A 15,244-nucleotide genomic window follows, 5' to 3' on the forward strand; every position below is an offset into this window, starting at 1 on the left:
GTTGATGTTGTTGTGTTGTCATTTACAAAACCGTTGCTTTTACGTAATAGTAATGAAGACAAGCATTAACACTACTCAGTATTATATCAGTGTTACAAGAGGCATTAAAAGTTAATAGCTAACATTAAGAACGAAACCTGCTCTGGTCTTTGGAGAACGTAACCTTCACCTAACGCAAAAGCTTTATCGATTTCTAGAAGACATCCGGAAGTAGGAACCGGTGAAAATCACAAAGGTAAAAGAATATTCAAGAGGGAGATGACTATGGGCTTCTTAAAGCGGAGGAAGATTGGTAAGCACAGTTGAATAATGTTGAAGAGGAGGAACAAAAAGGAGCATGAGATTGCACGCTTCGGTGACCCTTTGGGTTGAACACCCCCGCAAATCTTCAAGGTTCCGTGATCCTTCTGTAACGAACCCACGGTTAACTCGCTCTCAGTCGGGATTCCCCTGGGACAGAGTTGGTGTTCGTGCGGACTTTCCGGAGGTAATACACTTAATAAGCCAACAGCCTGGAGGATTCTGATCCGGCTTCGCATATAAGAAAGACTACACTCGCTCTTCCTGCTGAGTTCACGTGAGGTTGCGACGAACGCCACCATGAACATTCTTCTGGTTGTTTTGCTGGTCGTGTGTCCGCTGAAGGCTCAGGAGGTCACGGCTACCATTGCAGCATCTGATAGCACAGGTAGGTGGCACAATAACTATTGCTCTCTTCCGGAAGTCATCCTGGAACCAGGGTTGTTAAAGATCCAGGAAACCACACTTTGTGATGGGTTTTGTTGGGGCCCGTAACAGGACCGGAACCTTTTACTACGACGATTTAAATTCGGTCCAAGTTGCTTATTGTTTCATTTCATTTAAACTGATCCGAAAAAAAAAGGTTCCTGGACCGTATATGAATTGATCCGGACAAAAAGTTTCTGGACCGAATCGAAATACTTTACAAATAATAAGGTTCTTAACGGTCCAGAACCCGTTTACGATTGCTGATTTTCTCTCCTGAACCGGAATTGAATTTATTTAAAATTCCTGGACCTTTTACAACCCTGTCTGGAACTGCTCACTGCACACTTTTGGAACTATACCGTGATAAAAGTGTATGTATTTGTAGTTTTGTTATTTAGCGTCGATCTTCTGCAACTTTTGGCTGATCGCGACGATAAGAATGAGTGATGATTAGGTGTAACTGGCCAAGGGACATTGGCAAAGGACACCCAAGTCCAGGCCGGGACTTGAACCCGGGAACTTTGGTGCCGGGACAAAACGTAGTCGATGTTGATTTGTTTAATTTTACTTCGTATTTTTGCCATTTTTTGATCATCGCGAAGATGAATGGTGATAGGATGAAAGAGATGAAGGGGCAATCACATATTCCTACAGGCGATTATCCTGGCTGCAGTTCCAAGCGCCACAGCCCCGTTAGTCTGCAAAATGCAGTCCAGGGCGTAATACGTGAAAGAGAGAAGTTGACATTTGGGTGATTTATCTACCCCTGTAACGTAAACCACCAAACGAACTGCGAGTTAATTGTGTGTTACTAGAGCCTTTGGTGGCATACCGTTGTCGCCTTTGTAATCGAAGGATTCTGGGTTCAGTTCATGGTGAAGACACATTGCGCTGTGGTTCGGATTCCTCTTGGAACTGTAGGCCCAGTGCCGATTGGTCTACGTGTTCATCAAGTGACTTAAAACAAACTTTAATCTACTTTTACTGTCCAGCTCGATCAGCCGTGGATAATCCAACCTTTTTTTTTTATTTCCGACAGGTTGTAATTACGTTTTCGTAGGAGTTACAATATAGATTTAAAGCCAAAATGTTTACAAATTAGACCCCATGACTGACTGCCACGGGGAAGACCTAGGTTCAACTCCCAAGGTGGATGATCTCAGATGTGATTCTCTTTCCCTGCATAAAGAGGCTCTGAGGCTTAACTAGCCACTTATCAATGGGCACCTGGGGCAACTGTAAAAGGAGATGCTTATTACATCAACTTTGATGGGCCGAGATCGATAATGTGTGAAGCCCTACCTCCCGCTGCTTTATGAGACGCTGTAATACATTGGAGATAGCTTAATATTGTTTGTTGCCTGGTGTTTTTTTGTGTTTTTCTCGTGATCAATTTCAGTAGATCGTTACTCTCGACGCCATCGTCGTGATTAACCCAAAAGGTAGAAAAACGACTTGATTTTTTTCTGGAAGGAATGTCTAGATCAAATGGAAGTGTTACGGATGTGGAGCTCTTTCGGAATATTGCACTTTAACATATTTTGCATAAAATTGTTTTTGTCTGCTCATTTCCTAGTTTTGTAATAAGATCTCAACTGGCATTCATTAACTTGGCGCAGCCCCCTCGATGGCTTGATTTAATTTGATATTTGTCATTTGGCGTAGCTTATCTCCCACTTTTGGCTAATCGCGACGTTGAGTATGAGTGACGATATGATGGAATTGGTGAAAGGAAACTCACAAGAAACACCCTTAGCCGGGATTCAAATCTTAAGACCCTGGCGTCGTAGCCCGCTGTGCTAATCACTCCACCATGGACTTCGACACCTCCTGGATGGAGTAGTGATAACGTCGCTGCCTTGAAATCAAGAAGTACCGGGTTCAATACCCGTTGGAGGCACATAGTGGTTCGGATCTCAGCTTAAACTCTAATTCCGAAAAACGGTGAAATGTGGATCCGCCAGGTATCGAACCCGGTACTTCTTGATTACACTGCGAAGGGATTACAACGGACAGAAATGCTGAAAAAAAGGATGGAAGAGCGATGAGAGTTAAATCCAAGACGAACGGCCAGGCACCACCTGACAATTTATTGATTGATTGAATTGGTGTTTTAAGTCCACTTTAAGCACAATAAGGCTAATCGGGACTGGACCTACATTTTAAAGTTTGATCCGAACCACTATGTGCCTCCACCGGGTATCGAACCCGGGACCTCTTGATTACAAGACAACGACGCTACCACTGCGCCATCGGGGAGGTCTGACAATTTATTGTCCAACATTATGCTTCACCTTTACAAAATTACCTGAACAGTTCTATTTATACAACAATTCCCCCCTGCCCCTCCCTCCGGTGGGGGCACATTACGCAATGGTTCGAGGTCTACCTTAAACTGTAGGTCCAGTCCCCATTAGTCTATCTGTGTATAAATTGAACTTAAAACAACAATTCAAACAAACAACTATTTCCCAACAAGGCTTTTGCTGTTCCAATGATGAATATGTGAGATAGAGAGCGAGAGAAGAGGAAGATGAAGAAGAAGAATTCCGGATCTGATGAGATCTACAGAAATCTTCTGTTCCTACAGAGTGCAGGTTTCTCTGTTAACAGGCGAGCACGTAGAACTAGCTCCAGGGATATAAACTGTCTGGAACAATTACCGTGCGATTTTACCCAAGGTCGAACACTGCCAAACAAAAACGAACTTCAGTATAGATGACCACACACGTCAAGACATATACGTATATCAATCTGTGTTAAAGGATACAAAAAAGAGAGATACGGCTTTAAACCGCATTCTTGAAGGCAACAAAGCGTGTCACCTACCTAAGAAAAAAAATAGGTTCAAGTTCCCACAAGAAAGAACATCATCAGTCAAAAGACTATTATCAACAAAAAGATGTCAGTGAACATGAAATATTCTAATATTCATAATCTTTTTAACAAGAATGAACGAGTTTATGCTACCATGTAAAGTAAAATACTTAAAATATTTCAAAATATTAAATCACATAATTCCCTAAAGAATAAACCTTTCCACATTGCTTGATTGCATGTAAGTAATGGAGTAGTTGTGAAATAGAGTAATTGCATGTAAGTACTAGAAGTAATAAAAACATTTTCACTTTTGTGAAACTCACTTCTTACAATAATAAGTGCACGATAAGTTATTGTAAATATTTGTTAAATGATATAACTATCTTTACACTGAATTGCCTCGTTTATTTCAAAATACTTCAAACATTTCATGACATTCAAGATTGCACACTCTTTTCAAACTAAGATTTTTATATGATACATTACTCTTTACATTTGTCAAAATAATATTTGGATTTTGGATAGCCTACATTGTGATTGTACGTGACTGCCATGCACTTTTCAAAATAATAGTTTTAACTATACAATTCGTGATTGTACACGTTTTTCAAACTAATATTTTGATACGATACGCGATTGCAAACATTATTCACAAGAATGTTTTATAAATGTTCATGTAGAGGCCTGTACACACTATTCGAGCTTTTGTGTTTTATGTCCACTATAATCACAAATAGGCTAATCGGGGCTGAACTTACAGTTTAAAGTGGAATCCAAGCCCCTATGTGCCTTCACCGGATATTGAATCCAGAAACCCTTGAAGCACTATCTGAAAGAATAAAACTGTTCACAGCATAATAACCTGCTTCTAAATAACAATAATAAAGGATCTGCGAAACAAATATAATTTCAATATATATATACTTATATACTTTAACAAAATTAAACTCTATTCAACAGTACATATATCATTTTACCCATTTATTATAATTTCGAGAAATGTACATTTAAATTTTAATATACTTGTCTAACTGATAAAGCTTTGAGTATTAAACGATTTTAGACACTAAAAAAAACGCATCTTCAGCGAATATTTTACCAACTGTACTTATTTTATTTGAACTATAGAGGGTACTGTACCCTTTCCTAAAATTTGAGGTGGTACAATGCACCCCTGTACACTGGAGTGCTCAAGGAGAGTTGGTGGGGGTTAACTCCTCCCCCCCTTGGCCCAGTATTAGTTTAAAAAACATCAAATTCATAATTGCTATTCATAGACAAATTTATTCTTGTCTAAAATGTGCACAAAGTTTGGATTGTTTTAATTGAATTTACAGGTATGTATTATACAGACAGGAAGTGACGTGTTGAGAAACACCACGTGCACGTACTGTTCCATGTAAAACTGTAATTGCTTCTTAATTAGCTGGGATTTTCCTCAATTAATTCTCTTTGTTCCGTTGGAAGTCACACGTGCACGGTGCATGATGTGACAAGATGGCTGCGAAGAGTAAGTGCAAATGGAGACCTTGAGAATTAAGAAGTCGGAAGCAGATTTGGTCTAACAGCTGAGTAAATACGGGAATGCAAATGTATACCGGAAATTACCGAGTCAATTCCCATCATATTTCATTATACAGGGTAGTCAATAAGCGTATAAACACCCATCTAATACACGAAGAAAATGTCCGTGTAGGCCTGTAGCATGGGAGGGAAGGAGGTTCCTATGTTATCCATAAGCGGTACGGAAATCATTTGAAGAAAATACACTCTGACCTGGGAATTTCTGATCTGAAGCAAGCGTCTCGTTCGAGACTTGAATAAACGAGAACGAGACTGAACGTTTTATGTCCGAACAAGAGAACTCGAGACGATATTAAGGCGGAGCCGACAATACTTCAGCATTCTCAAGACGAGACTACATGCTGTTTCATATCGTCTCGTTTCAAAATTCCATGCGTACAAAGCATAGAAAACTAAAGTCAATATGGTGACAACAATGCAATTTTCGAATATTCATCTTTCTTCCACTAGGAGGTAAAGTTAAACAAAAAAGAATTACATTGTTGGAAAAAGACTAGAAATATGCGATTAGGAGATAATAAAGGCGTTATTGTGTAAAAGAGGTGTTACTTCATTGCTGACGTCATCATAATATAATTGGTGGATTGCGGTTGAAATTTACAAGCTAACAAGGTACTAATAATGCTTGGGTAACAGTATGGTATAGTAAAAACACATTTCTTCAAATTTACAGGAGAAACTACTTAAGGAACTGGGTTTCTGTAGACTTTTGGAAGCTTGTGGAAGTGTTTTCTCCCTTCGTTCTACTTATTCGGCCGGTAAATCATGTATTTTTCGACATTAATGTATCTCCGATGCACCATAGCTCTTGCCACCATTACCGTCGACTACGTGAATCAAATGTTCCGTGCGTTCGATTATGTAACCCCCTGTTAGTGTAGCAACCACGCGGTAGTTTTACAAGATGACGTGTGAGCGGTTTTTTTTTTTCAATTTAATTTTCTGTTTGCCTAACCTAACTGAACCTAACCTAACCTTCGGTGAATGGTTTGTGGATCTATTTTCGTTTAAAAACCTTCTGTGAATAGTTTGTGCGGCATTTTTCGGTTAATAAGTTTGGAAACACTGCATAGTAGCTGACGATAGACAACGTGAGTCAAGATTTTCCCGCCATATTGTGTGTAACGAAAGAGAATTAGCAACGAACAATAAATACTTGTAATGTGAAAAATTACGCTTTTTTCAGTGAAAAAAGCAAAATCCCACGTTCAAAAATGTTCCGCTATGCATAAAAGGTAAGTACAAATGTAAATAATTAGGAAATAAACGAGTGAAATGTGTTTTCACTATACCATACTGTTGCCGAATGCTTGTTTCAGAATTATTTCATTAAATTAAAAATGTGGTTTGGAGTCTTTCATGTCTCTTATTCAATATTCGATGTTCATTTTGTGTCTAACTTTTGAGCTCTATTACGCGTACCTCACCGATTCAGGAACATCCGGTAAACTTCCGGTCTTTCTCAAATAAGATTGCAACTACGATAAAACGTGAGAATAGCTGGAGCAATAGATCTAAGATAGTTATTCTCACTTATTGAATTGAAGGGGTAAACGAGAGAATCTCCCTCTTGAAATTTCTTCTCAAGCTCTACATTATTCTGTTTGTAGTGTATGCTGCGTGTGTATTGGGTGATATTTGAAGGGATTTCCTCTGATTGCTAATTTTTGGCCCTTGGAGGGAAACAACAAAATTTTACAACAGAAGTTATTGGAATCACCCCCTCCCCCCACCTCGGTATTTGTCAAATACCACACTGTTTGTGTGTGTGTGCGGATTGAATCATTACGTTTTTGTTATTCTTCATAATGTGTGCTTTCAAGGAGTTCAAGGTTGGATATCTGATGGAGACACATAATGGTTCGGATCCCACTTAAAACTGTAGGCCCAGCCCCAATTAGCCTTTCTGTGCATAAAGTGCACTTAACTCTACATGTTCTCTCTTTCTCTCCGAATATCCTCCCTCTCTCGCTCTGTATAATAGTTCCAGCACTAGAATAATATACCTATCTTGAGCACTTCCTGAATACGCTAATGGAGCCATTTGCCAGAAACTTTTGTGTAGGTAGCCATTGATAAAACTTGTACGCTACAGTAGAAATAATAATATTAGTATTATCATTGTTATAATAGAATATTAACTATTATATACTAACAAATAAACCAATTTTATTCCAAAGTTATTAATTCTTTGCTTCTCATTCCACCAGATGAAGGAATATCTACAACTGTTTTATCTTCTTTACATTTTATACGGTTAGGGCACTGATGTGACTAGTTATTATATTTTGTTATAATTTTTATACATCTAGTTCAAGAAAAAAGCTTTACAATTTTAGTTATTAGTTTATATTGTGTGATCTCTCGCATAAAAATCTAATTTTTGGAATTTGGAAACTGTGGAGCCATTTATTATTTGAATAAAATGGTATAATATGAAAACACAACTTGGTTCCTGCAATTTACTCTACATTTTCTTCGATCTAACTCAGTTGTTACTTTGCTTATTCTGTTCGTATACTAACTGAACTTTATTTCTGTTATAACAATCAGAATAAAAAGACTTCTCCTAAATTGAAATGAACAATGCCAATTTCCATGCGGGTTGAAGGGGGAGGGGGAGACCGGTTCGATCCCCTTCCTAAGTTCATGGCTCAAGCCCATGTCACTCTCCCACTGTGACTACGCCACTCCACTGCAAATAATGCTACCGCGAAAGACAATTGCAAAAAGTTCAGAACTTAGAACAAAAACTTTTAAGTGGTTTCTGGGCAAATATCAGAACTTTCGTTCTTCTGAGTATCCAGAAAACCCATTAACGATGGAACTTACAGCATTGTTCTTGCAGAGCAGGGGTTCAACAACTTCTGAGGTTTACTCCTTTGTCGGCATAAATGAAAGCTCATTATTAATGTTAATTGCCTTTTCCTTTCTTTCTGTTGTATGTGCATTTTACTTAACATTAAGACGGGACAGTAAAGAAAACATGTAATGTTTATGGGCGTTGGCAGAATGTTTCGTTGGGGTTCTAGTAGTTGATACAATACTTAATAATAGGCAAAGACGTCAAAATTGTTTCAAGTCCACTTTATGATCAGTTAGGCTAATCGGAACTGGACTTAGGAGTTCCGAACCACTGTGCAATGTGCCTCCACCGGGGATAGATCTAGGTAGTGGCGCAACCACAGGTGGGGGGGGGGGCTATGCCCTCCAACCTTAGATGGAAATTATTTCTATATATCGTGCATGAAAGTTATTAGGTACATGTTAATGTAAAAAAGAATTATATTTGGAATGCATGTATCAACCATTTTCTGTCTTTCAAAAATAGCTTATGTTTGTTTTCCATTATTAATGTGAAATTGAACGTGTTGAAAAAATAATTCAAATTCTTTGTTCGAACACAAATGCTTTAGCACCAACTTCTACCTCCTTTTTGCATAATTTGAGATGGTAATAACGTCTTTGTTTGATACTACTACTACTAATAATAATAATAATGTTGGTCCCAGGTTCGAATTGCAGCTTGGGCATGGATGGTTGTGAGTGTTCAGTCATCAATTTCATCATGTTAGCACACATCCCCATCTTCGTAAATTAGCCAAAATTGGCACAAAAAGCGAAGTAAAATAAAGCAAATCAATAATAATAATGTTATAATAATAACACTTTTATTATTAACATTATTGTTATTATTGGTACGTTTTTCCTGGTACTTCCCCCCCCCCCCCAAAGACAAAAATTCGCGGTTGCGCCTCTGGATCTAGGGATTCCTTGATTACAATGCGACAACTGTACAACTTTGTCATCCGGAAGCATTATTGAATAGTATAAACTTACATAATTATTATTATAAACTAATGCTAATAAAGTATTACTTTTATTGCTAATTATAACTATAAATATTATTTTATATATTTGGGGAACTGATTTTCACAATGCATTACATGAATATCGAGCATAAATATGTCTTCCTATTCTTTACATTTTAAACGGTTTGTTCATTATTAACTTTTACAGACCTAATCCAGGCAAAACTTTTGGGAGTGTACGTGCCGGAGTGGATACCCTGAAACGAACACCTAGAAAACACACAGCAATCATTTGGAGTCTTTCAACGACAAAACAAACTGCGTGGAATGTGGGTCACTGAAAGCGTGAGGCTTTAAGCAAGCTGGAACTTGCTTCCTTGCACGAAGAAAATCAACCCAACGCAACACCATATACAACACAATGCCGCTAATCATCCTGAAATCTGTGAATCGATGTCAAAAAATGTATACTTCCATGCCACACTTTCCTTTTTCGAATATTTATGCTGCATTCTGCATATATGTTGTTATGTGTGGTTCATGAATGTTATTGCACATTGCACAATGAAAATGTCTTTTAACATGATCTGTTGATTAGGTCAATTAAGTTCAGTTTCTCAATTCACTGCCATTAATATTTTGCAGTTAAAGTACTACAAAGCAATAATCGTGTACTCACACACACGGAATCAAGATAATATGCTAAATTCTAAGACAACACAACCAAGCTAAGCTAAACAGATATGTAACGTATTGAACGTAATGACGATTATAAACAACAGGTTATTGCTATACTGCAGTGCAGAGACACGGTTGTAAGATCGTAAATCTTTTCTACGACAAACAATCTTTACAAGCAATCCACAATTATTCACTTCGCTGCAGGTGTGATGGGGTTAACGATTAACGAAATGAAAATTTTTCACGATTTTCTACAGTAAGCAACAAAACACAACATCAATTGGACATTTATGCTGTTAATTTCCTTACCTGTAGTGATGGTCTGAGTGCAGAAAAACTTGCACGAAAGACGGGTATTTCTCGATCGATGCACACGCACACGAACTTTAGCGCTTCACAAACATAATGTACACACACGGATAGAATATTATTAGAGTCTAATTTGTTTGTTAAGTTACAAAACTAACGTGTAAATACAGACACACTTTTCTAGCTGTCGCAACAACTTGTACGAGTTTCCGCGCCAACTACCAAAAATTAACGCTGCAGGGCGCTGGTGTCGCACCCCGTTGTTTAGACACATACATTTAATACCAACCGGTCCAGAGAGAATAGCATTGCTCATGCATAACTGGGACTGGCTGTAAAATGGGATTTGTATTGTAAGTTAAAACAATTGATAGGAAATGAACATGATACATAGAAAAAAGTTTTATCATTGATGCAGGAATTTCAATGCCAGTCTTAACACATAATCGCGCATCTGCCCCTGTCGTGGCGATAAGAATGAATGGCAGATTTGTGAAATGCATAAATTTAAAATCTGTAGGTCCAGTCCCGATTAGACTACTTTGTATAACGTGGGCTTAATTTTCAGACTTCCACTGAAATATATAAGGGGTGACCCTTTCGAAAGTGATGTAAATGTCAACATTCATGCCACGTAGTACTTTCAGGACTGTATTTTGCAGATTAACGAGGCTCTGGCGTGTGGACTCACAGCCAGTACAATCCTGTGTGGGGCTCGTGTTGAGTCCTGTTCAGTTGTGTGCAGTGGCGTGCCCAGGATTTTCGAAAGGGAGGAGTTATATACCTTTTCTTGGTAGTCAGCCCATATCTTGTCACATTTTCCTACCTTTGACGTTCTTTTTTTAGGAATATAACCCCCATCAACCCTTCTGGGGTACGCCACTGATTGTGTGCGTGATTGTTTCACCAATTTCATATTATCACCTTTCATCTTCATCTTCGCGATTAGCCAAAAGTGGTAAAAACCGAAGGAAAATAAAACATATCAATAAATCAAAGGTGGTGATTAACACGCGAGAGAATCTCTTCATCCTTGGTTGCCAGAAGAGCTGGAGTCTGCTCCCGTAGCGGAGTGGTTAGCATATCGCGCAACGATGCCAGGGTCCTGGGTTCGAACCCTGGTCTGGGCATGGATGTTTGTGATTGTCTATTCATCAGATTCATCGTATCATCACCCATCCCCATCTTCGCAAATTAGCCAAAAGTGGCACAAAAGCGAGGTAAAATAAAGCAAATCAATCAGAAGAGCTGGAAGTTACACGTAACGTAGATTCATTAAAAAATATAACTTTATTGGTGATAATGAATGAATTTATTTCCCTAGTACGGGACTCAGATTTGTTAAAAAGCAAATTTGTTTAATTACAGTACATACAGAAGCCTCAACCGTAACCGAGAGAGCACAGGAACCGACATGGAAGGGCCAAGTTGTGAGGGCACCCAGCGCACTCATTCCAGTACCAGAAGGAGGAAAGGTCACCTATTTGTTCGACTTGAAACCAGTGCTGCAGTATCCGGCAAACCGTGGCATACTCGGTTCCCAAGAACCTGGAACGTCTAGCAAGATGAAGAGTACGAAGAACATGGTTCTGGAACCCAAAGTCAGGCAGAAGAGGACATTCAGATGCAAACGCTGCGGGTACGGAGGGGGTGGATGGGGTGGGAATGGAGGGTGGGGTGGCAGCCTTACTGCTGGGATTGGCTGGGGAGGTAGCGGTGGGTGGGGTGGTAGTGGTGGGTATGGGGGTGGCCATGGTGGATACGGGGGAGGCCATGGTGGATACGGGGGTGGCCATGGCGGGTACGGGGGTGGTGGCTACAGTAGCGTCCCAATAACGGTCAAGGTGATCAAAGTCGTTACGCCATCAGGAGGTGGACATGGTAGTTATGGAGGGAATTATGGAAGTTATGGTGGAGGCCATGGAGGTGGTTGTGGAAGTTGGGGCTGTGGGGGTGGTGGTGGATATCCGTCTGGAGGGTACGGAGGAGGCCATGGTAACAATGCTGCCTACAGCCAGGCTGGTAGTTCCGCCTGGGGAGGGAGTTACGCATCGAGTCAAGCCTATGCTTCCAGCTCTAGCGGAAGCTATGGAGGTGGTGGCCATGGAGGAGGAGGAGGAGGGTGTAACACGTGTGGTGGTGGATGGTAAGTCTCTTCTCAGTCTGTTACGTGTATCTTCTTCCTTCACCTACTGAAATATCTTTTGCTAAAGCCCACAAGACCAAAGAACCTGTAGAGCAACCACAAACAAAAGAGCCTTCGCGCATCTTCCCCTCCATCCATTCAGTTCGACCACAATGAGGCTGCTCCACTCTGCCCTTCCCCTACACGCACGAGTACGACGCGGTCGACAGCGCGTTTTTTTTCTTGTTGCCCCACTATACCCAGACATTTCGTCTCCAGATGTGGGAGTCCCGAAGTGCATAGAGCAGTGTTGCCACACGCCTGTTTTTTTTTTGTCCAGTCAACATGCACCTTTCGCTCGCAGTTTAGGGATAGACAGAGAATTGAATAAGACACTCATTCATTTCCTAACCAGCGGCGACCGTTACACTTAGCAGCGTCTTGGACCCGAACTGTTGCTCCGAGGCTTAAGTTTGGCAATGCAGTACAACACAAGAATTTTCCGTCACCACGGCAACTGGACTAACTGATTGGTTCAAGGGTGACCCTCCCTGCGTTCCGACATAAAAGGGAAAAATTGAATTCCAAGTTCGTTCTTTGGTCGTGCGGACTTTTGTCGATTAATTTCTAATACCTTAACTTACCTTTAATGTACTTATCCTTTGTCTTTCCCTCCTCTACACATACACTCAGTACATATTTGAACATATATTACATGAAACTCTATTTCTATTTTTACAACTGCTTGCATGTTATGTCTCATGTTAACTATAAACTAATGTGTGTACCTGTTATTTATTGTAACCAATGTATATAGTCTAATATCAACAGCCTTTCATGTAAATATAAATTCATAGCCTCTCATGTATTTTGAAACCAAACCTCAGCCAACCTCTGTGTTGGAGTGGTTAGCGTAGCGCGCTACGACGCCAGATGTCCGGTATCGAATCCTGACTTGGGCATAGGTGTTCTTTATAAGTCTCCCTTCATCAATTTCATCATATCATCACTCATCGTCGCGACTAGTCAAAAGTGGCAGGAAAGCTTCGCTAAAAAAAATTCTAAACGAAATAAAAAAAGTGGTCTCTTCGTTTCTAATTAGGGATAAGGTAATGACTGCACTGTAAAAATATCTGTGACTGTACGATGATGATTCCCTAAAATTTACTAATTTACCGTAAGAGCATTCTACGGTATTTTCACTGTAAATAAGATAAAGAACACTAAATCCATCTTCTGAATTACAAATAACGTATGCCTACATGACGTTAAACAACTTAAAATGTATTATAAATCTGTTTTATAACGTTTATTGTTATCGTGAGAAATGCAGATTGATACTAAAATGTAAAATACATAGACGTTCATATTCAGGCAACAACGCGTTTATACACTACCGCCACTGGAGAGCAGCACTGCATACAAACAAATGAAAGGCGAAAATGTTTGAGGCATTGATGGCCCTGTGAACTTGTACAGTCACTTCTGTGTTGTAACGATTCCATTGAAAGTTAATGGAATTGTTATAACCCATAAGTGTCCGTGACTGTACAGCGTGCTTCATACATTCAGAATAAAGTGATGTTTTCCGAATGTTCGTGGTTTCCGCGATGGTGTAGTGGACGTCGTCGCGTTGCAATCAAGGGATTCGATACCCAGTGGAGGCACGTAGTGTTTCGGACCCAAATTTAAGCTGTAGGCTCGGTCCGGATTGTGTATCTGTGTATATAGTGAATTTAAACGTCGAAACAAAACTTCAAAGACGGGCCTCCCCCATGGCGCAGTGGTAGCGTCTTTGCCTTGTAATCAAGGGGTCCCGGGTTCGATACCCGGTGGAGGCACAAGTGGTTCGGATCCCACTTTAAACTGTAGGTCCAGTCCCGATTAGCCTTACTGTGCATAAAGTGGACTTAAAACAGCAACTCAAACCAAACCAAAACTTCAAAGAGAAAAACGTCATTTAGTATTTTTTTTCCTTTTTAAACAATGGAGATGAATGATGAAGTTGTGAAATGGGTAGTAGGACAAACACAATGATGCACCCAGAGTTTGAACCCAGGGCCCCGTGATTCGTAGCGAGTTACACTTGCCACTGTGCCTTAACTTACTTTAGAATCTTTATGTAAATATTTATATTTTCGCTGGCCTGTGATTTTACACAATGTTCCTACCTGTTTCCTATTAACCTACCTGCAATTTGATTTCATTGTATATGTTTGTGTTAATTCTTCAATAAAATAAAATAATATTGCAACGTGCAGCACTTACAAAAATAATAAATTTGCATTTTTACTTATCTTTTTAGGTGGAAGAAGCGATAAGGTACCTACATGTGAAACCAATACGAAATCAGTCTACTGAAATGCAATTCATTTGAAACGTCAAGTTTTGGAAGGATTTTCTAAGGCCAGCAATATTTTAGTGAGAGTTCCCAGTGTGTGGCTAATTGGCTATGTTATCCCTGTAGCCACTTTCCACATTTGCCAACGGAGATGTAGTATCTAAGTGCAAGTACAAAGAATAGACAATTGTTGGTTACTTTCAAAATGTGTATGTGTGTGATTTTGTAATAAAATGATTTTTGTAGCATTTTTTTACGTATGTGAGTCTCCTTATTTCATGACAATCCATAATGATTTTGTCAATGGTTTAGTATTGACATATTGAAGAATAGTGTTAGTGAAATGAACGTGGAAAGCAGTGGCGGCGATTAGGTGCCAAAACTGGGGGCAAGGAAAGTTTACTTTCTCTTGGTAGACAAGGATTAATATTAAGAGGCCATAGTATGGGGTAAAAAAAAGTGGGGGACAACTGCCCTCAACCCCCCCATCCTAATCGCCACCACTGGTGATTGTGATTGATTTGCTTTATTTTACTTTGCTTTTTGTGCCACTTTTGGCTAATTTGTGAAGATAGGGATGAGTGATGGCATGATGAAATTGATGAATAGATACTCACAAACATCCATGCCCATGCCGGGATTCGAACACATGACCCCTGGCGTCGTAGCGCGATGTACTAACCACTCCGCCACGATGGTAGCATAAACTTGTAGAGCACACAGAACCATGGCAGAGTTGTTATTACAGCGTGCTGCGACGTCAGGGGTATCGGATTCGAACCCCGGCCTGGAAATGGGTGTGCTTGGAAGCGTCCCTTTATCAATTTCACTATATCATCTCTT

General features: G+C 39.8%; 1 protein-coding gene across 2 annotated transcripts; it reads left to right on the top strand.

Annotated features, from left to right (window-relative positions):
- Positions 1-424: 424 nt before the first annotated feature.
- LOC145991595 (uncharacterized) lies at positions 425-14,661 on the top strand. Of its 2 annotated transcripts, XM_083127653.1 has the most exons (3): positions 425-688; positions 11,304-11,574; positions 14,366-14,661. In XM_083127653.1, exons 1-3 carry the CDS (start codon positions 601-603, stop codon positions 14,379-14,381), a joined length of 375 nt encoding a protein of 124 aa, XP_082983779.1. In that variant the 5' UTR covers positions 425-600; the 3' UTR covers positions 14,382-14,661. The 2 variants fall into 2 exon arrangements, with proteins under 2 accessions (XP_082983779.1, XP_082983780.1); XM_083127654.1 differs by lacking the exons at positions 425-688; positions 11,304-11,574 and adding an exon at positions 11,833-12,081.
- Positions 14,662-15,244: the final 583 nt, after the last annotated feature.

Source organism: Lepisma saccharinum, chromosome 8, assembly GCF_977018435.1.
Source record: "Lepisma saccharinum chromosome 8, izLepSacc3.1, whole genome shotgun sequence".
Taxonomy (NCBI): Eukaryota; Metazoa; Arthropoda; class Insecta; order Zygentoma; family Lepismatidae; genus Lepisma; species Lepisma saccharinum.